Source organism: Parasteatoda tepidariorum, chromosome 11 (assembly GCF_982258835.1).
Source record: "Parasteatoda tepidariorum strain Cologne lab strain chromosome 11, Ptep-v5.0, whole genome shotgun sequence".
NCBI lineage: Eukaryota > Metazoa > Arthropoda > Arachnida > Araneae > Theridiidae > Parasteatoda > Parasteatoda tepidariorum.
In genome coordinates, this window is record NC_141765.1 from 11,304,971 (window position 1) to 11,329,039 (window position 24,069).

General features: G+C 28.5%; 1 protein-coding gene across 1 annotated transcript in view; it reads left to right on the forward strand.

The window, feature by feature from the left end:
• Window positions 1–2,592: 2,592 nt before the first annotated feature.
• The window catches only part of Gpo1 (glycerophosphate oxidase 1), a 60,603-nt gene continuing 39,126 nt past the window's right edge, over window positions 2,593–24,069 (forward strand). Inside the window, exons 1-8 of the mRNA XM_087154842.1 lie at window positions 2,593–2,816; window positions 4,275–4,373; window positions 5,737–5,893; window positions 7,375–7,499; window positions 8,376–8,473; window positions 16,271–16,434; window positions 18,861–19,010; window positions 21,320–21,464. Coding sequence (XP_087010968.1) covers window positions 4,278–4,373; window positions 5,737–5,893; window positions 7,375–7,499; window positions 8,376–8,473; window positions 16,271–16,434; window positions 18,861–19,010; window positions 21,320–21,464 — 935 coding nt within the window. The 5' untranslated portion in view covers window positions 2,593–2,816; window positions 4,275–4,277. The remainder of the gene's footprint in view (window positions 2,817–4,274; window positions 4,374–5,736; window positions 5,894–7,374; window positions 7,500–8,375; window positions 8,474–16,270; window positions 16,435–18,860; window positions 19,011–21,319; window positions 21,465–24,069) is intronic.

The window sequence follows — 24,069 nt, forward strand, 5'->3', positions numbered from 1 at the left end:
TTAAAAAATTTGATAATATTACTTTATTGTTAAATATATTAATTGTGATGAGACTATTATGTAGAACCTTTCTTTTATTGCATATATTTTTTGAACGAGGGGAAAAGAAACACATTTTAAACACAGAGTAAAAATTTATCGTGCTGGGCCACTATATATTTAGCAAAGTTTTTTTTATTTTAGATTCATTTTGAATATATTTTATTTACAATTTTTAATGATTTTTTCGCGAATTTTTTTCTCAATTGTTTTTTCTTTACGTTACAAAATCTATAAGACTTAGAAACATGAAATTTTGAATGTGCATAGAAAATATGTCAAGAGTTAGAAAGAAAACAAGAAAATACAAATTGATTATTAGTTTTATTTTTTTCAAAACCGCCGTTAAACAACCGACTCAATTTTGAGTTTAAACCCTATCAACCAGGCTATCCCGGCCAAATTTATTAGTTTATTTTATAACAGTCATTGCACAGCCGACCCAATTTCGAGTTTACGACTACTAATATTCAACTCCTTGGCCTTGTAATTTTGAACCCAATCCCGAAGACAAAGGAACTGCTAGATTAGAACCCAGAGGTATTTATTTGTTATGAGAACTTGGAGGACTTTGTGACCCTGACAGATTTAGCATACACCAGTCACCAATTCATACATGGGTATTCTTCTGCCGGCTGGATTCAAACTCCCATTCTCACGAACACGAGTCCAACGCCCTATCAACCAGGCTATCCCCGCCAAATTTATTAGTTTATTTTTATTCAGAGAGAATAAATGTCATACGAGTTTAAAGTATCAGCTCTGCTCTTGATGGTGTATAGTGGCAGGATGTGAAAGAGCAACTATCCCGGGCATCCAGCCAAAACGAGCATTCAACATATCAATGGAACACACTAAAGCTTTATATCAATTAGCAATTAGTTTTAGATAATTACAATTGTAGAATAATTATCTTATTATAGAATGAAATGTTTTAAAACACAAATATCTGTTAATGTTTAACATTTAATCAACGTAAAAACAGAACCAATATTGAAATCTAACGAATTTATTATTTTTAATTACTGATAAAGTTTGTGACAGAAAAAAAATTAGAGCCTGATAGATTTCAGAATTTTTGAAACACCTTCTAGTTATACTATTCAATCAAATAGGCTTCGATGTCTTTCATCCCGGTCTTATTAGTGATTCAGCATATTTCGATATCATTTTTGTTTCGTTCTTACTTAATATTAATTTGTTTGCGACAGTTTATTTGTATTTCTCTTTTACTACATTTTCGAGGAGTTTAAAAATATGATATTGAGGATTTTAACTGAAATGAAATTTGCTTTTTTTGTATGCCTCTTTTATTACGTCATCATCACACCCACACGCAACTGTCTACTCTAAATAATGCTAAATAGAATGAGATAGCAAAACAAACGTGTAGTTATTTAAACTCTTATTCAAAAGTATTAGTTAATTTTTTTTTTTTTTTTTGAACTGACAATTTCTGTCCTTTTTTAGATATTTTAAAGTGCTATTAAAAACTGCCTCATATCACATGAAAGCATTAAATATATCATTTGTACAATTTTAAAGTAAAATAAAAGGGAATTCTGATCCTTAGAAACAGATATTAAATAGTCTGATGATCGAATGATGGGGCAAAAAAAAACTTTTTTACCTTTTAAACTAAAAAATTGTTTATTTATAAATATTATTAATGCTCAATTAATACTCAAATTGATTGATTCAAATTGATAAAATTATTAATACTCAAATTGATTGAAAGGTGATATGTTCCCTACTAATGACAACGAAGTTTTTTGTTTTATTCAGTCATTTATTTATATTTATTATGTCCGACAATGTAAAAAAGAAAAAAAAAATGCATTTTGGGCTTCTGAGGGCCCCAGCTCCGAATAAAACTTTAAAAAAATAGGGTGGAAAATAGGATCTGGGGGCCCTTGTCATCTCGGGGCCCCAAGCTACAGCTTATTTAGCTTATACGTAAGTCCGGCTTTGGGTTTGAACCCGCTACCTCCACTCTTTGCACAGCACTTGGTGGATGATACTGCTCGGCCATAGAAGCCCCAATACTACTCTTGAAAATTGATTTGATTTGTTTATTTACGTCGCACTAGAGCTGCACAATGGGCTATTGGCGACGGTCTGGGAAACATCCCCGAGGATGATCCGAAGACATGCCATCACAATTTTGATCCACTGCAGAGGGGATGGCACCCCGCTTCGGTAGCCCGCGAAGTCGAGCACTTTACGGTAGAACAGTTTAACTAGGACCAATACAGCACGCCCTCGGTCCCTACGCAGACTGATCCAAAGTGGTCACCCACCCGCACACTGACCGCAGTCAGTGATGCTTGACTTCGGTGATCTGCTGGGAAACGTGTCTTAACGATCAGTCCACTGCGGGACATTGAAAATTGGAAAATAACTTTTGTATTTTTTTTCTACCATCGACACAACTCGATCACAGTTTCAACGCGGCATTTAGATTTCAAAATGGGCCACCGTGTTCCACCATCTGGTACTTCCACTTAAGCTACAAGCTAATAATTTATTATAGAAGAAAAGTTTCTAAAAGATGTTTGCATCCAACAATTGCGGGACTGGAGAGAAATCTAAAAGTCACAGCAGATAGGTCGTGAAGTTCGTCAAACACTTATAAATTGATTTCATATTCGCTTAAAGATTAAAAAGCTTATGAATTGTATGCATGTATTATTAATTTGTTCCCAGAAATACTATAGTTTCTAGTTGAGCAGAATTTGTATAAAATTGCTTTTAGGCTCTCAGTTATATAATCCAGGGTAAGCTTGTAATACTTTTTTGCTATTTTATGCACAATAAGCAAGTAGTCGTTTAATATTATGCTAGCCAAAAGTAGGAATTAAATTTTACTTAGAAGCTCTATTTAGCAGATATACAATTTTAACTCCTTTTTCTCTTTTTTTTTTACATAAACATTTTTTATGCTTTTAATAAGTATAAATAATGCTTGTAATTCAAATTAAGATGCGACTTTTAATATAATATTTTAGCTTATTCTGATAGTAATATATATTATGTTAATTCTGTTAAATGTTTTTAAAAGATTCTGTAAATTACTATATAGTAATAGATTTGATGTTATTCTCTCCAATATCTTTAGTTGATAAGTTTGCTACACACGTAAGTCTTAACTGTTTTTTTAAATTATTATTTGCACTTATTTTGGACACTTTTTTTTTTTTTTTTTTTTTTTTTTTTTTACATAATAACATCATGCCTGCAAATTTATTATAAGCAGGGTGGAAAATCTGCCTTACATGAAATAGGCTTCTTTTAACTTAAAGTGACTCAATAAACTAAACTTTTTTCAAATAGTTAATATAATATTAAAAAAATTTTCTAAATAGTTTATAATTGCGATCTCATTTGAATAATAGTATTAATTTCAAAGTTATTTAATAAATAATTTCTAAATAAATGAAAACTGAAAGGCAAGAATTGGGAAGAAAAATTTAACCAATTTCTTTAGAAATTAAAATAAGTTTTAGAAAGTAAAGTAAAGAAATTTTAATATTTTAATTATTTAATTGAGTATAGTATAACCTTATTTTATAAAGAAATGTTAAAATAATATAATAAAATTTTATTAATGCTGCTAAAATAACAAAATGCATGCTAATTAAAATCACATATTGCATTCACAATGAAAAATTCCTCATTAATTCGTCTTTAACCAAATACTGTTGGTTACAAATACTGAAACCTTCTTGTAAATATGATATATAAATTTTAAAATTGTCTTTGAAATTAAAATAAATAATATGAAAATAGTTATTTTCTTTAAAGAAAAAAAAGGTGTGAAAAAATTTACACTTCTGGTCCTATATTAAATTTAATTTGTTTAAGTTTTTCTTACTATACTAATTGCTTACCAATTCTGATGGTCATTTTTAGTTTCTTCCAGTCTCCTGGAGGAAATAATTTTCTTCCAAATGAAATGTCTTCTCTGATTTTAAGTAATATTTATTAAATAATATTTATGCCAGTGATTATTCTATTTCTTAGTTAATTTGTTAATATTATAACATTTAATAAATAAATGTAGATAATCTATCAAGATAAAGAAATAAATGTAGACAAAAATTGTTATCAATTAAAACCATGATTAGAAATTCAGATTAGAAGTCTAATATGGTTATTATTGTTTATTATGATTGGTGTACTGATTTCAATGTGATTTTTAAAAAAAAATTATTATTCTTTTTTTTTTTCTTTAGAAAATGTCTAGAAAGTTTTATAGAGTTTTGTTTGGAGGTTGTGGTGGTGCAATTACAGTTTACGGTTTATATAAATTTGGTCTGATTTCGAATAAAGCGGTAAGTTTTTTGTTATTATTATTATTATTAATTTTATCTTGTTTGTGATAAAGCTAAAAGTTGCAAAAAATTTTGACCAATAAGGATTATTTTTTTAGACCAATGAAGGCCAAATTGGAATTTGTGACTGAAATACTCAAGATGATTTTTTTAATTGTGAAAATGTACTTTCAGAATTCCTAACGAAACAAAATATTTATATTGAAAAATTGAGATTCCAAGGAGTTGAAGGAATTAATCGCAAACATTAGTTACAATTCCTGTTTACAGGTTTAATAGAAATGTATTGTTTCATCCTTACTTTTACACAAAAAATCTTTCGAAAGTTATTGTCTATGCACGAAATACTGATATGGAAAAAAAAGAAATTTATATTATTAATTTCTGATTAAAAGCCATATTTTCTCATCAATCTTGATTATATAAAATCAGATTTATGAATCTGCAAAAATTCTAATAAAGAAATATTTAGACATTCATATCTGTTTTTTTACGTGCTTTTAATTACTCAAGTAGATCTAGTCAATAAAAATTTTATATGTAGCATTCCTCATCTATTTATGATAACAAAACCTTTTTTTTTTATTATGCTATTAAATCATTTATTATATTCATGATGGGAGAACAATTAAAATGAAACTTGTGTAGATTATGTTCAGTTTTTAATACTTTGAATTTTTCTTCGTTTTAAATTTAACTAAATAGTTTTAATTTTTGTGTTTTTTTTCCAAGCAGAAATAATCAAAAGTTGCTGTTCAACAATGAAAGTTATTTGCTTGAATCCTATAAGTTCTGTAACTGTTCATGTATTTTTTAGTTTTCTAAGGGAATCCTCATGTATTTTAGGTAATGATGGTTACATTGTAGAAAAAAAACCTCTAAATCTATGAGCAGTTTCCAAACCTGTCATAGCTTTGGCTTGTGTTAGATGAATTCCTCAGAACATATATAGAAATTTAGCAAAATTTATTTAAACATACTAAATGAAACATTCAAAGTTAAATGTGCTAACTTCAGAATTGATATAGTTTTCCCAGTTAGCGTCTGATTTACTTTGGCTTTTTGCCAAATTGAACTGCTGATGACTTCAATCCCATCTAGTAAGTTGAAAGGCTTGCGATGAAAGTAGAAGAAAAGAATCTGTTCGACTTTCAATAGGTTTTTGTTTCTGAAAAAAAAAAAAGAAAAAAGAAAGTAAACAAATATACTAAGATGATAGGTTAGTCCAAACAGAAAGTTAAAAGTTGCCCTTCAAAGATGACATATTCAAAAATGTTTATTTACATTTTTAACACTGGATTTTCATTGCCATTATTAGCTAAATATAAATTCTTTATTTTGATATTTGTAAATTTTTTTTTAGAATGTAGTTGTTGCCAGCACTCCTGCTAAACGTAAGCCCCGCTTACCTACCAGAGAGGAACAAATTAATGCTTTAAAAACTGCTGTGGAGTATGATGTTTTAGTTATTGGGGGTGGAGCTACAGGTGCTGGCATTGCTTTAGATTCCATTTCCAGAGGTATATTTCTTTAAATATTTCTGTAAATCATTTGCTTTGGCAAAAGAAAATTTTGTTCCTTTTCCTGACAATATCTTTGCTGGTGAAGTGCCGTCAATTACATCATGAGAAAGTCGATTATGCTCTACACCTGCACCACAATCTTTGAACTTGACCTGGGGGTCATTCACTAGTTAAATATTTTCAGGTGGGTCCAGAGCAGTCAACAATCAGGGAGCTTCATTTCTTCAAAATTTTTACCTCCTTATAATTTATCAGATTTAATATTGATATAGAATGTTGACAATTTTATAATCATAACAGATTATGTCTGAGGGACTTTCCAATAATTGTCTAAAGTATTTAGGGCTTTTTATTGTCATATTTTGCTAGATTTAATATTAAATTTTTTAGTACTCTTGAGTTATTTTAAACTCAATAATTTTTGGAGGCAAGTATATAAAAAGTACCAATTGAGGGGCTATTTAGTTTTTTTTTAAATTTTTATATTTAGCAAATTTAGTAAGAAATCTTACGTGGTAAAGATGCATCATTTAAAAACAAATTGACTCTTCTCTTTATCATTTGATTAAAAGCAATTTAATAATCTTAAATTTGTTAAATATAATGAATATAGGGACCTTTTTATAATAATTTACTTTTAAAAATATATACTCATTGTATTTTTATTTTAACATCATTGAAACTATTTTTAATTGTTTGATTAAATATTGACCAAATTACAATTTTTTATTAAAAATTTAATAAGGGCCATTCACTTATTTCCTTTGTAATATAAATTTTTTCAGGATTTTTATTTTTATTTTGCTTATTCGCCACACATCCATATCAACTTCAAGTCAGTCAATAATATTAATCTCATAAGTGTTTTGTTGAATGTGCATTTATAAATAATTTCTATTTCAATCTTAAAAAAATACATCTGATGCCTTTTAAAATTTAAGTGTAACTAATTGTAATTTTAAATTAAAACTAATATTTTTACATAATTAATTTAAAAAACTGAATGAGCAACTCAATATTGAATATAGTTAAAGTTCTTTATCAAAAATGACTTTTTTCTTGATTATGTAAAATCCTTGAAAATCTTTTTGTAATCTTTTAATTTTATTTATAAGTGTGATGAACTTTTAACAATAAGAAGAAAATTTTTTCTTGGTGCCCATAACCTAATTTTGATCTTTTTTTGTAGAAAAATTGCTTAAAAATATTTCTTGAGTGCTATTTTTCTGCTGAAAAATCTGGCTTGACACTGTAATTATGTTATCTTTGAGTGTCCTAAGATGAATATTCTATCTATCTTACAACTCCTCAGTTATTGTTTTTCTTTTGAATTACTGAATCCTGATAAATGCATCATAATTACTAAATGTATATTTTTTCTATTAACTCTTGTTTTTTTTTTCAACCACTTGTTTTTTTTTTTAATTATAATTGATTAAGACTAAAATTGATTCTAAAAAAAATTGTGCTTCTCTTAGGCCTTAAAACTGCATTAGTTGAATTAGATGATTTTTCATCTGGTACCAGTAGTCGCAGCACAAAGTTAATTCATGGAGGTGTGCGATACTTACAAAAGGCAATTATGCAATTAGACCTTGAACAAGTATGTTATTTTAGTTCTTATCCTATCAGTTATATATTTAATGTCAATTAAATGTTATAATGGTTAATATTTTCATGATCTTCAATAATTTACTTTGAATTTCACTCATTTTAGTGTTTACTAGCTCCTGTTTTATCTGTTATCAGTTAGCAGTTTAAGTCACAAATTAACTAAGATGAATATATTGTAATCCATGTTTAATAATAACAAAATGTAGAAGCATCCAATCCCTTACTTGATTTCTGTTTTTGTTTTTTTCATTATGTTTAATTTTGAAAATATTTTGTTATAAAAGTTAAAAAATTTGGTCATTTAATGAACAATTTGCATATTTGTTAAAATATCAAAGAATTATTGTTCAAAAAATATAGAAATTACTATGTTTAAGTTATAAGGATAAGTTGCAAGATAATGGTAGGTTATAAGATATATAAAGTAAAATAAATTATAACAGTTGCAAGCAGAAGATCATAGCCTTTTTTTTTATCTGCTCTTGACTGTTCTATTGAGGAATTCCATTAATAAATTATTTGATAAATCTATTTGATCATTAATAATTATCTAAAGCTTCCGTCATTTCAATAGGGTCAGGGTCTTCAGAATTTAGAATTAATTGTTAAGCATCAAGCATACATTTTCAAAACTTCTTTGTTATAATTTCAATATATTATAACTTATCAAGATACATTTAAAAAAATATATATTTTTAATATATGTTTTGTATTCAATTGCTTGATTTTCAAGGATTTTAAAAGAATAAATTTTTTTCAGTTTTACTATAATTGAGCTTATGAAGTGTAATTTTTTAGTTATTTATTTTACTTACACATTAGCAAAATGCTTCACTTTATTTAATATTGGATTCTATTTTAATAGTATCGAATGGTTAAAGAAGCGCTTCATGAGAGGGCTAATCTCTTAGCTATTGCACCTCATCTCTCCTATCCACTTCCTATTATGTTGCCAGTATATCAGTAAGTTCTAACATTCATTAGTGGTAATGAATAACTTTAAAACAATAGTATTTATGAAGCTGGAACAAAAATCATATTAAATTAAGCAATGCAAATAAATATTTATCCATTAAAATTGTAACTTGAGAATATTGTTTTGGTAGAAAAATACAGTGGAAAGTCTTGTGTCCAAAATCGATGGGACTTTGGGAAGTCCAAAAAATTAGATTTTCTGGATAATTGATCTTTTAGGTGAACAAGGATCAAAATATAAGCTATTAGAAAATTAATAAATAAGCGATTATTAGCAATTATTTTTATACTAGACGTTATGTTGTTAGTTGCAATAATAATTAATTATAATAATAATAATATAATTTTTAATATAAATGAAAATTTAAAAAAAATAAAGATTTTAGAACTAATCGCAAAAAAAAAAAAAAAAAAATTGAATCGTAAAAGAAGCTTGTTTTTTTTTATTTCTAAAAATGTTTGGAAAATGGATCCTTTCTAAAAATGATCGTCCAGATATAGGACTTTTACACTGTTGTAATATTATTTTTAAAAATGAATGAAAAAAATTAACCTAATTTTTTTTTGTACAGTCTGCCGAGTATGATCAGTAAAATTAGGTTCTACTTTTTAACTTATACCATTAAATTTTGCACTAGAACAGAAAATAGTAAAGCTGTTAAGAATTATAACTAATAATAAGGCGAACATAAAAATGACAAAATTTTTTACTTAAAAACAAGAAATCTTAAAGAACTGTTTTATTCTGTTTCAACTTGACATAAAAAACATTTTTTTCTTCTGACATCTGTTGTAATACAGATTAAAATTCTAAATCTTATGGGCAGTGTTCTACTTTCTAAATCAACTTATGGCATATTTCAGTTTTTAAAAAAAGTAGCAATAAAAATTTTCGAAATATATTTTGAAATCTTGTTTGTTTGAAATATGAAATATGAGTTAATAATATACATTTTTTCATTTGTTTCAAGTAAATGTTGTGTTTTGGCTCCTTGCTAAAAAAATTAGCATCTGACTGTCTAATTTAAATCAATAATGTTTTTTTAATTGTAAAACATCTAAATCTTACTGGCAGTAGTCTACTTTCTAAATCAACTTATGGCATATTTTAGTTTTTAAAAAAATCAGCAGAAAAAATTTTCTAAAATATATTTTGAAATCTTGTTTGTTTGAAATATGAGTTAATAGTATTTTTTTTTCATTTGTTTCAAGTAAATGTTGTGTTTTGGCTCCTTGCTAAAAAAATTTGAATCTGACCTTCTAATTTAAATCAGATATGTTTTTTTTTAATTGTAAAGCATCGCTTCAACCTTTTTAGGTAGAAACTCAATTTTAAATTCAATGTAAGTTATATGTTCTAAGTGCTTTCTTCTTAATTTATTTTCAATCTGGAAGAAACTTTTTCACCAATCTTATATTACTAAAAAATAAATCTGCTGGTGAAGGAAATAATTTGAAAATCTATCTAATCTGAGAATAGTGGTCCAAGAATGTCTTCAAATTTTTCACGCATTGCCCTCCTACTATTATCACCTGTGGGTTTTCCTGATCTCAGTCAAAAATGGGAGGTGATTTTATGTCACTCTTTCTTAGAAAAAATTTTTAATGGTGGGAAAAAACATGTTGTGAAGTGAGTTGTACACTTTTAAAGTAAAATTATGGATCATACATCCACTTTTAAAAACAAGAATGCAGTTGCTTTGCTTACATTTGATGGGTTATATTAATGTTTTATCCTATTTTAACTGTTGTCCAATTCTGACTCTTACTTTCTGGTTCCATACAGAGTTAACTATAAAGTTATTTAGCTCTAGGTTTTCAAAGCTATAATTATAACCTAATCTTATAACATTGATTCATGAAATTAAAAATCATGGATACATGGCATAATAGTAATATAACCACCGTATGATTATATAAACTATTCATTTGATTTTGCGTTTGTATCAAAAATGAAAACAGTTTTCAAAATATTAAAACTTTTGATTATCAAAATTTAACATTCATTAAGCAAAATAATAATTACCATAATTTCATGGAAATATGCCGTCCTGGTATATACGCTGCACTCGTAAAAATTAACTAAAATAAAAATAGCTTTTCTTCTGATACGCCACATCAAATTGTGTTCAAAAAACGCATATACATATAATTTAAATAGTTAAATAAAAACCATTAAAAAGGTATTAAATATACAAAATACAAACAATCCTAGTATATAAAATGGATTCCAATTATTTTCTAAGAAAAATTACGCATTTTTTTAATTTTAATTTGAAGTAACCATTAAAATATGAATCTAATAATTAATCAATTAAAGGCCATTAAAATAAGTTTTAAAATTGTTAAAAATAAAAATGAAACATTCTTAGTCTTAAATCAGCTCTCTCCAAAATCTTGTTTTAAAAATCAACAATGAATCGAAACGAATTATGTTAAAAAAAAAAGAAGAATTCATTTAGATATCACAATATATATATATGTATATCACTGTATTTAAAATCCTTCAAAGTCACAACTTTCTTTGTTGGAGCAAAATCCATTCATTGTTTGTTTTGGGTTCATCTCCGTCACTTGCACTTTTCACGTAACTTTTGGTTTTGTTCTGTCCAGGATTAATTTCCGCTCATCTGAAGCCATTTATGACAGTCTCTTTTTTTTTTTTTTTACAGTTTTTCAAGCTTGGGACACCTATGCAGCGTTTTTTTTACAGTTTTTCAAGCTTGGGACACCTATGCAGCGACCTCATAATTTTTCCACTACACGTGTCCAGATTTAGTGTAGGAGTGAATGCCATGCTCCATCCAGTTCTCCCACAGCCACCTCACTTCTTGCTTGAAAACCCATTGACAGTCAGGTCATGGTGTTGAAGTTGTTTTGTTAGGCCACCGATGATAACAGCAAGCTCAGTAGACAATTTTTTTCCTGCACAAGTCTTTAATAGAGTCTAGTCTATGAAAGCACAGCGCGTTAAGTATCAATAATCTGTGTAGTAGGAAAGAAGCACCTTTACGATTCTAATACAACAAGTCCGGACACTGCAGTATTATATCGTCTCACATACACCCCTTTTCATTTGCTCTTATTATAACGTCTTTCGGGAAATCACCTTTTGGTAGAGTTTTTCTTTTGAAGATTAGCAACGGCGTAAGCTTCTCCCCATTTCTGAACTTCCTAATACCCAGGTGAATGACATTTTTTCATAACCCTTGGTTACTATGGCCACTGATTTTGCTCCTGTTTCTTCCATAATTCTGTTCAGCTGGCAGTCAAAAGAAAGAGAAACCTCGTCCATGTTTATTAACTGGCCGTGACTCAGTCTATGCTCTTCTATTTTTTTTTACTCAGTAGAGCAATGGGAAAAAAGTCTTTTTCCCTCTAATCATCAAGCAATCTTTGGCCGAATATAGTTTTTTGTCGCCCAGACAAGTTCTTTTGTTTCATAAATCGGAAACACCAATTTGGTTCACCTCTAATTTTTGTATGTGAATCCGCTCTACAGAGTACAGAGAGAGACAACCCTTTGACTCTCTGCTCCTTAATCCATGCTTTCAGGTTGTCCTCCAGCAATAGCCATCCTACAGTGCCATTCAGGGTTGCCACAGGTGACTAAAATGCTACTATTTGCAATTATTTTTAGCCTGAGGTAACTATGGCTACTTTTTTGCCTGAAAAGGCTATAAAAGCAGCTATTTTCAGGAAAAGGAGACTATTTGGAAACTTTTCTATGCTCCTAGCAATATTTTTTTTAAGCATAAATTGGGTTGACAACCTGCGGCCTGCGATAGCTTATGAACATAATGAATTTTTTTTTTTTCTAAAAAAAAAAGAAATGTTGAATTGCAAATTTGAGTCATCACTTTTTAATGCGCTCAATTGGCACAGATTCCATTGTGAATCTATTTCGCTTCTCATTTGCCTTTTTAACAGTTATTGCTACAAAGCTCTGCACGATTTTGAAGAACCCAATTTTTAATACGATACTATGATGCGTGAATTTCGAATTTTAGTAATCACTTTTTCAATATATATATATATATATATATATATATATATATATATATATATATATATTTGCTAAATCAATTGATAAAAGGAAAAATTATGTGAACGGGAAAATTAATAGAAAGTTTGTTTTTTTTAACAAAATTTTTTTTTTTCTGCATTAACTCTAGTTTTTAAAAGTGTTTAATGCTCTGCAAATATAAAAATTTTTTTATAAAAAAATTTAGTGCTGGAACACTAACGTTTATTTAAAACTTATCATATTGGCTATCAACTTGACTAAATAGATCATGGTATATTACAATGAAGTCATTTAATAAAATTTTAGTCATATTATTGAAAATTTTTTATTCCTATTTAGGCAACTATTTTCATAATTTTAGGCGACTATTCTCCTGCTTTAGGCTACTACAAGCAACTATTTTGTTAATTTTTTTTCTGTGGAAACCCTGCCGTTGCACCGAGCTTGCTTAATCTTGAGTAGTTGGGATAAGATATCCTTTTCCAACTGCCATCTCCAGATGCATCTTTCAACAATATATTCTCATGCAGCTCTCCGATTTCCTATTTTTTCTGCTCTTTTAATTGCTAACAGCTTAAATGCAGCCATATTACTTTGATTTTCATTTAATAAAATTTTAGTCATATTATTGAAAATTTTTTATTCCTATTTAGGCAACTATTTTCATAATTTTAGGCGACTATTCTCCTGCTTTAGGCTACTACAAGCAAATATTTTGTTCATTTTTTTTCTGTGGAAACCCTGCCGTTGCACCGAGCTTGCTTAATCTTGAGTAGTTGGGATAAGATATCCTTTTCCAACTGCCACCTCCGGATGCATCTTTCAACAATATATTCTCATGCAGCTCTCCGATTTCCTATTTTTTCTGCTCTTTTAATTGCTAACAGCTTAAATGCAGCCATATTACTTTTCCTCTTAATGGGAGGCATTTAAAATGTATAACTTAAAAACAAATTATATTAAAATTTAAATAAAACAAAAATTAAAACAATACAAAAAAATTATCAGAAAAGTATAAATGAAAGAAAAATACTAAAATAAAAAATATTAACAAAAACACAACAGGCAATAACAGAATTGAAAATACAATAATTAAAAAATAAGCCGAAGAAGAAGAGGAATAAACTCTTAAGACAAAAAAACGAGCAATGAGAAAAAAAAACTAACAAAAAGCATTCTCTTGAGCATATGAAGCAAGTTTTTATTTCCTCTTTTCCTCTCCCTACTTTCACTTCTCAAATCAGGTTTCAGAAAACAACTCTTTTTTAAAAAACTTCGCCCAGGACAGTGTATGTTTTATCTGTGTGTGAATTTCTCACACATTCTATTCTCCCCTGTTCTTTGACCTTCAGTTTAAAGATTGAAATTCTTCTTGAACATTTTAATTTTAAGAATATTCAAGTTCATCCCAGTCTCATCAGCACTTTTTATTCGTCAAACATTCACATGTTTTTAACAACCAGCTAAAGAAAAAGGTGGAGTAAAAAGAGCACCCCACACTTACAGACAAAAACCATTGTAATTTCCGGTAAATAGGCCGCACCGCCGTACTGGCCGCACCCGCAAAAAACATCGTTAAAAATTTCAATTTTCATCTTATAGGCCGCACCGTCGTAAAGGCCGCACTTTCGTTTTTTCGATCGATCATCGATTTTTATCAAATATCACGTGTGTGAAAATACACATAAAAAATAATAATCTTTAAAACATAAACTCTATACTTAGAAAAAAGTTACTGATAAATATTTTTTTATGTATACTCATTACATTATCATCCTCATTTTTATGTATACTTATCATAAAAAGAAAGAATTGAGAATGATCCTAAGTTAAGGATGTGTATGCGATAAAAAATAAACTAATCACAAAATAAATCAGCATTTATTTATTTATACTTTTCAAATATTTTTGAGCATATATCTATTCAAAACCATCGAAATCTGATTCTTCACTGCTGGATATTCAGCACTTAATCTGATCCTTTTTTCTTTTTTCTTAGAAGAAATTTTTATTAACAAGAGAAAAAAAAATCAGTATAATTCTCTTTTTATTTGAATTTCCTTCTGATGAAGTAAGTAACTTTATTTTATCTTTTAAAAGTAAAAAAAAAAAAAAACATGAAAACAAATCTGAGTCAAAGGAAACATCTGTTTCTAAAAGCAGTTTAAAATAAAGTGAAAGGGAAAAGTAAAAACATCTGCATTTCCAATGAACAAAATAAAGAAATGCAAGTTGGAAGAAACTGATAAATCAATCTTGACAGCTGTGCAAGTGCTCTACTCATTTGCCCCCATTTTTTCCCCCTTCAGTTTGATCATAAATTAGCCACACCCTTTTGAGATTGAAACTACCAAATGGGATACAAAATGAATTCTATCCATTTTGAGGCTTCTTTTTATTCGACGTAAATCAATCTCTTTTGTTTTTTATTAGATGTTAATTGCTATTTTTTTTATTATTTGATAGCTAGTTTTTATTTTTAATTCATATTTAGTTGTTAGCATGTTTTTTAATCATTATTAGTTGTTAGCTTACAAAAAATACATATTGTTATTTCTATAATTATTATTTTAATTAATGAATTATTTTTAATATTGAATTAATGATAATTATTTTAATTAATGAAATTTCTTAAGATGGGACATTTTTAAATTCACCCCATCATAATCTACGATCAAAACTGAACTAAATTTATTGTAATTAATTAATTTTCGGAAATTAACAGTATAATTTAATTATCGTAATATATGGGCGCCATATTGGAATTTTCGAAGGCGATCCGAAATTCGGCAAATTAATTTTAAAAAATAAGAAAGAAAAACGTTACCAGAGTAAACACTACGAATTAGGTTCGTTATTTTGGAAAATTTTCGCTAAACATCTGATTTTGAATAAATCCACCATGATAAAAAAATTCTCACTTGTGGGATGGGATAAAAAAATTCTACATATAGGCCGCATCGGCGTACAGGCCGCGCATCGTGACACCCAACTTTTAAACACGTATAGGCCGCGGCCTATTTACCGGAAATTACTGTACAAGTGGAAGAGACAGATTTCCTGGAAAAAATGGGGAAAGCTAGTTTTTGTTTTACAGCAGAGATTATCACTGGCACCACTCTGATTTTCTTCATTCATTCCTTTCTGATTTATGATTCTTCACTCCATGCTGATTCCCTTTACTCAAAGGCTGTTTGCATCTGGCTGACAGAAGGGAAAGAGATATTGTTCTCTTACTGATAGCAGCCTAGAGAAAGTGGTTCCAACAAAGGATGCTGTGGGGTATAATTCCATGTGCATTGACCATTCTTTTGAGTAACATTCAGCATGAAAAATAAAAAGTACTAGTAGCAAATGGAAAGGAAAGAATGATAATGAATCAGAAAGCAAAATTTTCAAAAGAAGGAGAGAAAAAAAGTATTACCATATATGCCTACCCATTAGATCAGCCTTCCTACCAAATTTTCATATTTTAAATCAATAACACCGTGGCATATCTCCACAAAATTAGTGTAATACTAAGTGTATTTATAATTCGTAGGGGGAAGGCTGGAAGGATCATTATGATTGTGCAATTAAATCTCAAAGCAAGCAATTAAGCAAAAAGAACTGGTTGCACTTACGCATGCCTTGATATGATTCTTAATATCTAACATTATGTTTAAAAATTTTTTTCATTGTGATGCAGTATGTAAAAGTTTATCATGATAGCATTTATCTAAAAGCAAAAATAATTGTTAGTATTGTTCTTTTTTCAGTTGGTGGCAAGTTCCATATTATTGGGCTGGTATCAAAGCATATGATTTAGTTGCTGGTAGGCAACAAGTAAAGTCAAGCTATTTTCTGTCTCGAAGTAAAGCATTGGAGCTATTTCCAATGTTAAAAAAAGAACAACTCTGTGGAGCCTTAGTGTACTATGATGGTAAGCATTTTATATGCCAACTTAAAGATATGTTAGCTCTTTCGGACATAATTTTTATAGGTATAATATCCCATATCAATGTGTTGATTTTTGAAAGTTTCTATTTGGTAGATACTTTTTAATAATCAAAATAGTAAATTTCTTTTTTTTTATTTATTTTGATCTGTTAAAAATATTATTTGATCTCTTCTTGCCATTTAGGGTAACAGAACATACATACTGCTTTAATTAGCATACATGAAAAGGTACAATTAAATTAACAAAACATATCTTGGTGTGAGGAATGGTCTAATACTGTTAACTGCAAAGTATTTTTGCAGCTTCAAATATTTTGATTTGTCAATACCATTTTGTTTAAAAATAACTGAATTGAATATTCAGTTACCAAAAACTTTTATATATAAAATTAAAATGATCATTCATAAATTGAGAATTCCTTAAGTTAGATAATTTTATCAACGTTCCCCTATCTCATTAACATACTTTTCAAAAATTGCCCAAGGAGAATAAAATATAAACTTCAAAGCTCTTCTCAGTTATATAACAATTAAGGAGTTTTCAAAGTATTTTAAGTGTTTTCTTTAAAATATTTTCCGCTACAGCCCGTTGTAGACCAGGGGAGTCATGGAGGTTAAGACTCCATAATTTCATGACTGGTAAGATTGAGGCAATAATCAACATTCCCAAACAAGTTAGTGCCCATGAACTCTTAAATAAATTCACAAGACCTCTGTTATAGTGATTTATGATGACAGCCATCCCCACCTCCCAATTAGTACCCAGTCTGGGGTCATAGGGAAAGGGAAAAAAATTCCAGCCAAAAACTCTGGTTCACCGCTACAGAGGCAGACAGGCGACTCGAATTATTTCGGGCTTGTCACTTTCAGTGTAGAAATCATGCCAGAGTTATTTCGTCAGCAGGAGGGTTAAAATATTATTTGACATTTTATTTTTAAAAAAAATTAAAAAAAACGGGTTCAAACCAAAAAAAAATCGGATCTTTTAATTTTGCCAGTTCTGGCAGTAGAGAATGCTGAAAACGTTGTCACTGTTGAATTTGCTAATAAAGAGAAATAAATCCAGCGACGATTTAGTTATTGATAGTCAGGCAAGTCTATGTTTTAAAGAAGTTTCTCTGTCTAAAGGCTTAGTTTCTTAGGACAGGACGCCGTCAGCTGGAAATCAGCGCTAACCTCTGATTGGTCCATTTGTGAGTTTGATAGTATACGTCATCGAACGCTCATCTTGAACTACAATTGCCGTCCAACTCAACTGCAGTTGGATTACAACGTGACGTTAACCACAGAAGCAATGGCGGACAACATCCAACAGCGCATTGAAATCAGCCAAGATTTTGATTTTGACATTAAACATAGCTTCTTCATTAAACATAGCACTCTTCATTTAGCTCAGCTGTAATGTGTTTTTTCTTGGACAAAGTCATTATCTGTTCTCTAAAACACTGGTCGACAATAACAAAATCAATACAAATTCAAAATAAATATTTGTTTATGTTATTAACGCATGCACAATGAGAGATAATGTCTGCGTTGGGCCGACTGCTCACGCTGAGCTAACAAAAAAGTATTTTTATGGCGTCAGCTCTACGTCAACTTTCCGCTGACGCCAAAATAAGGTGCTAGTTCTAAGAAACCAGGCCTTGAGCTAACAAACCAGTATTTTGTTGGCGTCAACGGGGCGTTGACATCCCGCTGACACCCAGATAAGGCGCTTGTCCTAAGAAACCAGACCTTAAGATGGATATCAGTTCTTTCTATGATAATTTTAATACTTTTTACAGTGAATCATGCAAATATGTTGTTAAAAAAATTTTTTTTTGATTATGAGATGCTATTGTATTCAGAGATTACCAATGTCAGTCTAAAGAGTCAAACTTACTGCTTAGACTGATATGGAGTTACCTGTTTTGCAGACTATGATGTTGATAAATGTAATTTCGTAGAGAGTGATTTTCCTTTGTGCCAAATTGATGATTTATGAGATGATATTTTGAAATGTGATATATCTTGCAGGGAACTGGGTAGATTAAATAAGAAATTACTCTGGAAACAGCAAAAAAATAGAATATTTTAACAGATTTGCTTGTTATATATAAAAATACTCCTACATCACAGCAATGCTTATTGTGAATGTCTATTTAGTATGGTTATAAACAAAACTAACTTTAGAGGTAACCTGAATTTGAATTCTTTACAAAGTGCAAAGTCGAAGTTGACTGGATTAAATGTAGCCTGCAATCGGAGGAATTTTTGAAGAAAAAAAACATGAACTGGAAAAAGCTAAGAAAGCCGAATATTTTTACGAGAACAATTATTTTATGTTTAATTTTTTAATCAATGAAGTAATTCTTATGAATATTAAAAAAATATTGTTTTTTAAAATTTTATATATCTTTTAATGTTTAGGTCAGCATAATGATGCTCGAATGAATTTAGCTATTATAATGACAGCTGCAAGACTAGGAGCTAATGTTGCTAATCATGTTGGTGTGACCGAACTTCTAAAGAATGATAGCCAAAAAGTTTGTGGAGCAAAAGTCAAAGATATGATAACTGGTGAATCAGTTGTATACTTTCAAAAAAATTAGCTCAATGTGGAGTCATACTATTGTGCAAATTTTCTGAAACCATTGAAGGATGTTAATTTGATCATGTTTCTGTTCAAAACGAACCATAGTGTCATGTAATCAAATTTAAAACATTTTAATTTGCGTAATAATATGGCTCAATTCTCTCTATCTCTCTCAAATGATATAAATTGTTTATATTTTTATGTTTTGCTTTCAATTAAGTCTTTTGAATGTTAATGCTTCTGAATTCTTAATTTCAAAAATATGTTAGAACTTTAATTATTCTAAATAATTAGGTCTAAATCTACTTTGAATAATAAACATCTTTGTATTATTGAGGAACATTATTATAACAATAAAATTTGAAAAATAAGATTATTTTTGATAATATTGCTATCTGTTTAAATTTATTTTATTTTTATTTGTTCAGACAATGACAAATTGTAATTTTAATTATTGTAAATTTAATTCTCATATTGTATAACAATTTCATATTAATTGTCGTATTCAAATTTTTTTCATTTGGCATTTCATTACACAAAAAAGTAGTGCATTCTTTTTTTAACTCCCATGGAAATATAACCATCACCAAAAAATTATGCATTATTCGCGGGTTTGCGGTAGAATTATCACAAGTAGGCATGTCATAGCAATTTTATAAATTGTATGGAAATCTATTCATAATTTATGTGTCATAATTAGATCGTAGTGAAAAATAATGAGACTAAATAACAAATAAACAGTGTTGAAATTGGTAGCAACAATACTGAAAAAACAATGAAAAAATTTGCATATTTATGATAGGCTTAATGTGATTCAAATTTCGAGTGTCATAGTATTGAAAAATCAGAATTTTAAAAACCACATTGAGATTTTAAAAACATTTTGAATTTGTGTCTGTTTCTGAAATAACATTCAATTCAATTATATTTCAACCAAATTTAAAATGACCAGAGAAACAAATATATCACGGTGACTGAGTTATTTATTTTTTTGTTACAAATTGGGATTCATTACAGCTCTCATAGACAATGTAATAGTGTCTTCTGTTGATCAAAAATTAGCCTCATCTCATCATATTTTAATGAAGGGGGAAAATGAAAAAAGAACAATATTTTTTGAGCAAACTATTTATAGTACATCAAGATTTCCATTTGAAATAATTAAGAGTATTTTTTTTTATTAAAATAAAATTATAGAAAGGTAAAATATAAATCTTTCATGATTGAATATTTTAGTTCTTATTTTCTATAAGTTTGCATAAGAATTAAGCCGCATAAAATCTTCTTTATTTTATTTATTTCTTCTACAATTTTGTAGTGAATCTTCTGCAAAATAAAAATTGGAATTGGCTGATAAGGAAATGTTGGGAAAAGGAAGACAAAACTGTTCTGTTAAAACAACTGGGCACAAAAGCATGCTTTACTATGATCTTAACCTATTTAGCAGATAGCTCTCAGTCAAAATAATCCTAATCCTTAAGTACAAGATTATTTTCAAAGTGAAGATTCCAAAAGGAATGAAAAATTATATATAGGCATTCATCCAAAAAGACTGACGATTTGAAAAAGCACAATCTGAATTATAGAACAGATTTTTGAAAGAATGAAAATCATCTATTGGTTTAGGACTTTTTCAATCCATTGAAAACAGAAGAAATTAAATAATTTTCTGGATCTATTAATGAATACGGCTATTATACCTAGAAGATAAACTTCAGTTGCACAGCTGTTAGATGAATCATTAAGCAAACTGTCCAAATACAATACTTAAAATGGCTGGTTGTCGAAACATATTAAGCAATACGGTAAACATTTATGTCATTATAAGGCATTTTAATAAAAAAAAATTCTGCATTCTTAAGCAATAGTTTTGTGTCCTGGTGTAGCCTAATCTGTAATGCTTATCTTCAACTTTTACATGGTATCAGAAATTTTTTGAAAACAACCAGATTTTTAAAAAAAATTTGCTAACATTGAAGAGTCATACCTTTACTTTTAAATTACTTGTATGCTGTAATATCAAAATTCTTTTAAAACCAATAATAAAGTTCTACCAATATAATTTTTCTAGAAATGATATAAAATGTTTTGCTTATGAAGGGTGAGATAATACTTAAATAGAGATTGAGTTATTCAGCCAAAACCATTTTAACTACCAGTTTAAATAAGCTCCCAGCAAAAGAACCTGGTTAGATGTTGAGGATCTTAATTTCTTTTTTAATTTGACTGCACATTTTAATGTCAGTTTTTTCTATATTATACTATAACATGATTCTTACTTCATGTAATTTAGGGAAAGACTGGAATATTCATGCAAAATGTGTAATCAATGCAACTGGGCCCTTTACTGATACTATTAGAAAAATGGATGACCAAGATTGTTCTGAAATATGCCAGCCAAGTGCTGGGGTTCACATAGTCTTACCAGCTTACTACAGGTAAAGATTTTCTTTTATGAATTTGTACGAAAAAATCTTGTAAATCCTTAAAATTTATTTTGAAGAAATGGTATTTGTTTTAAAGAATTGAATTATGTGGAAAGCTCTTTCTCACATCCTCTAGAATAATCGAAGTTCTAGTTTTCCATAGTCTCTTGATTCTCACAACTTATTGTCAAAAAATGAACAGTTAATGGATGTACTAGAATAGGGGTGCACAACCTTTTTGAGTGAAGGGTCACATGCACAGGAGATTGAAAAATTGAAGGGCCATATTTAAGTATTTAGACAGATATATGGACAGCATTTATAGGTAGTAACTGTTATACAAACATCATTGTTTTAGGCACTAAATTCTTTTTTCAGTTAACCTTGTAATATCTTTCCTTAAAATTAAATACTTTTAAATGTTTAAAATTAGAAACTGCGAAACTGATTACTTAAGAAAAAAAAAACAGAATCAGGAAATCAGAATCAATTAACCAGGAAAAAATTTACATAAATTGACATAATTAAAAAATATGGGAAAATTCATGTTTTTTTTATCATATTACTTAATACAAAAGTCTATTTAAGCATAAATTTTAACATTAAAAAATTTGTTCATAGAATTAAATTAAAAATAAATGCAAGTTAAATACTTTGATTTATAAAAAGTTTATAGGGTTAAAATGGATTAAAATCATAAGAAAACCCCTTCAGCGGAAAATAAGATTTATCATTTAGTAAGGCATATACTTCAAAGCATTTTTATTTTAAATTAATTATAACAGGCAGGGACTGAGAGAGGGAAGAAAAAGAAAGAAAGAAAACATTAATTTTGAAGGAACTATTTTCCTTAATAATAAAAAACTATTAAGATACTTGTTTACAACTTTTTTTGACGAATATTTTTTTAATATGACACTTACTATTTTTACTATTAATACACATATATATATTAACAATTAATAAAATTTACATTACTTTACGAAACTTATCTTGATTACATTTTTTTACAGTTAAAATTCAATGATATATAAATAATTGCCCAGCATATGATCATAAATTATATAAAATGGTCCGAGTGGATAGTAAAAGGTTTAAAAAATTTCTTCATGATTATCCTGTAATTTGCAAAATGTTTAAATATTGTGATAATTTTATCTACTTGGTCATGTGATAGCTTTTTCGAGAAATTAAATGAAAATTTAATGATTTTTTTTTTAAAGACTGCTCTGTAATTGTGAACATGCTAAATTCATTCTGGAAAACAGTCTTTCGACAGAAACTGTGAGTAGTATTAAACTTAGGGCAAATAACTTAATCAGTTTTGGAGTCTCTCCTAGATGGTGTGTGTTAAACTTGCACATGTTCATGGGACTAAAGAAATATGCACGTGTTTTGAATTATTGTTCTTGCAAAAGAGACCGCATTTAATATTAATGTACACATCTCGTTTTTTTATTTTATTATTATTATTCTCTTCGGAAAGGTGTCGATTTTGCTAAGATGCGTAATAAATTTTTGAGTTACAAAAAAAATTTAAAACAGAATCGAATTTCACGAGTTGTAATATTGTGTTAAAATATCAGGATATTCTAAATCACAAGTAAAAATTTGGCAATAACGGGAAAGAAAAAACACGTTTGAAAAACCTCTTATATTTATGTAAAAATCGACGCAAATAGAGCATGTAAATGAGCGATTCTTTACTCGCTATTCATAATAGTAACATGCTAAAATATCGGAATTTTAAAAACAACGCAGAAATGCGTATCAATAACTGCCGAAAAAAGGATCAAAAGTAGGTACAAAGTCAATATGAGATTTTCCATGAAGTTTGCACAGATAAAGCATCTCGTAACTTTCAAAAATCGCGATGTGAAAATGGGTAGTAATAACTACCACAAAGTCATTATATTTACAATGAAATCGACGCACACAAAGAGCGTCAAAATTCATAACTAAAATTCGTAGATCGTAGTAATGACGTATTAAAAATATTGGGATTTTCAAAACTATGCGTAAATTCATAGTGTTAACTACCAAAAAAAAGTGATAGAAAAACTACATTGATTGAGATTGTTTGTGTCAAAAACTTAAATGCGTAAATTTCAAATTTATTTTTTACTTTAAAAAAAAATATTATTTTTTAAAAATTTTGTTCAGATTGCGGCCTCGGGCCGCACATCAAGGGTTAGCGAGTCGCATATGACCTGCGAGCCGCAGGTTGTGCACCCCTATACTAGAACTTCTTTTTTTAATTAAATCTTCTTCAAAATTAGGCTTAGAGGAAATGTTTAATCTTTGATGTATTTTTTTATGTTGCTGATAGTAAAAAAATATATAGTTTAACAGAAATGCCATTATATAAACAGTTTAGTGCCGCTCAAAATATTATAAATTAGTTTTAAAAATAAATTAAAATTGCAGTCTATTTTTTCAAAAAATTTTATTATCTTATATTATAATATACAAGAATGACTTCCGATAAACATATTTTTAAAAAATTGAATTATATTTTTGCATAATCGAAAATTGTATTTTTTTATATTCTGTTTATTTTAAATAGTTTAAATTTTAAATATTAAAACATTTCTTGCCTACAGTTTTCAGAAAAATT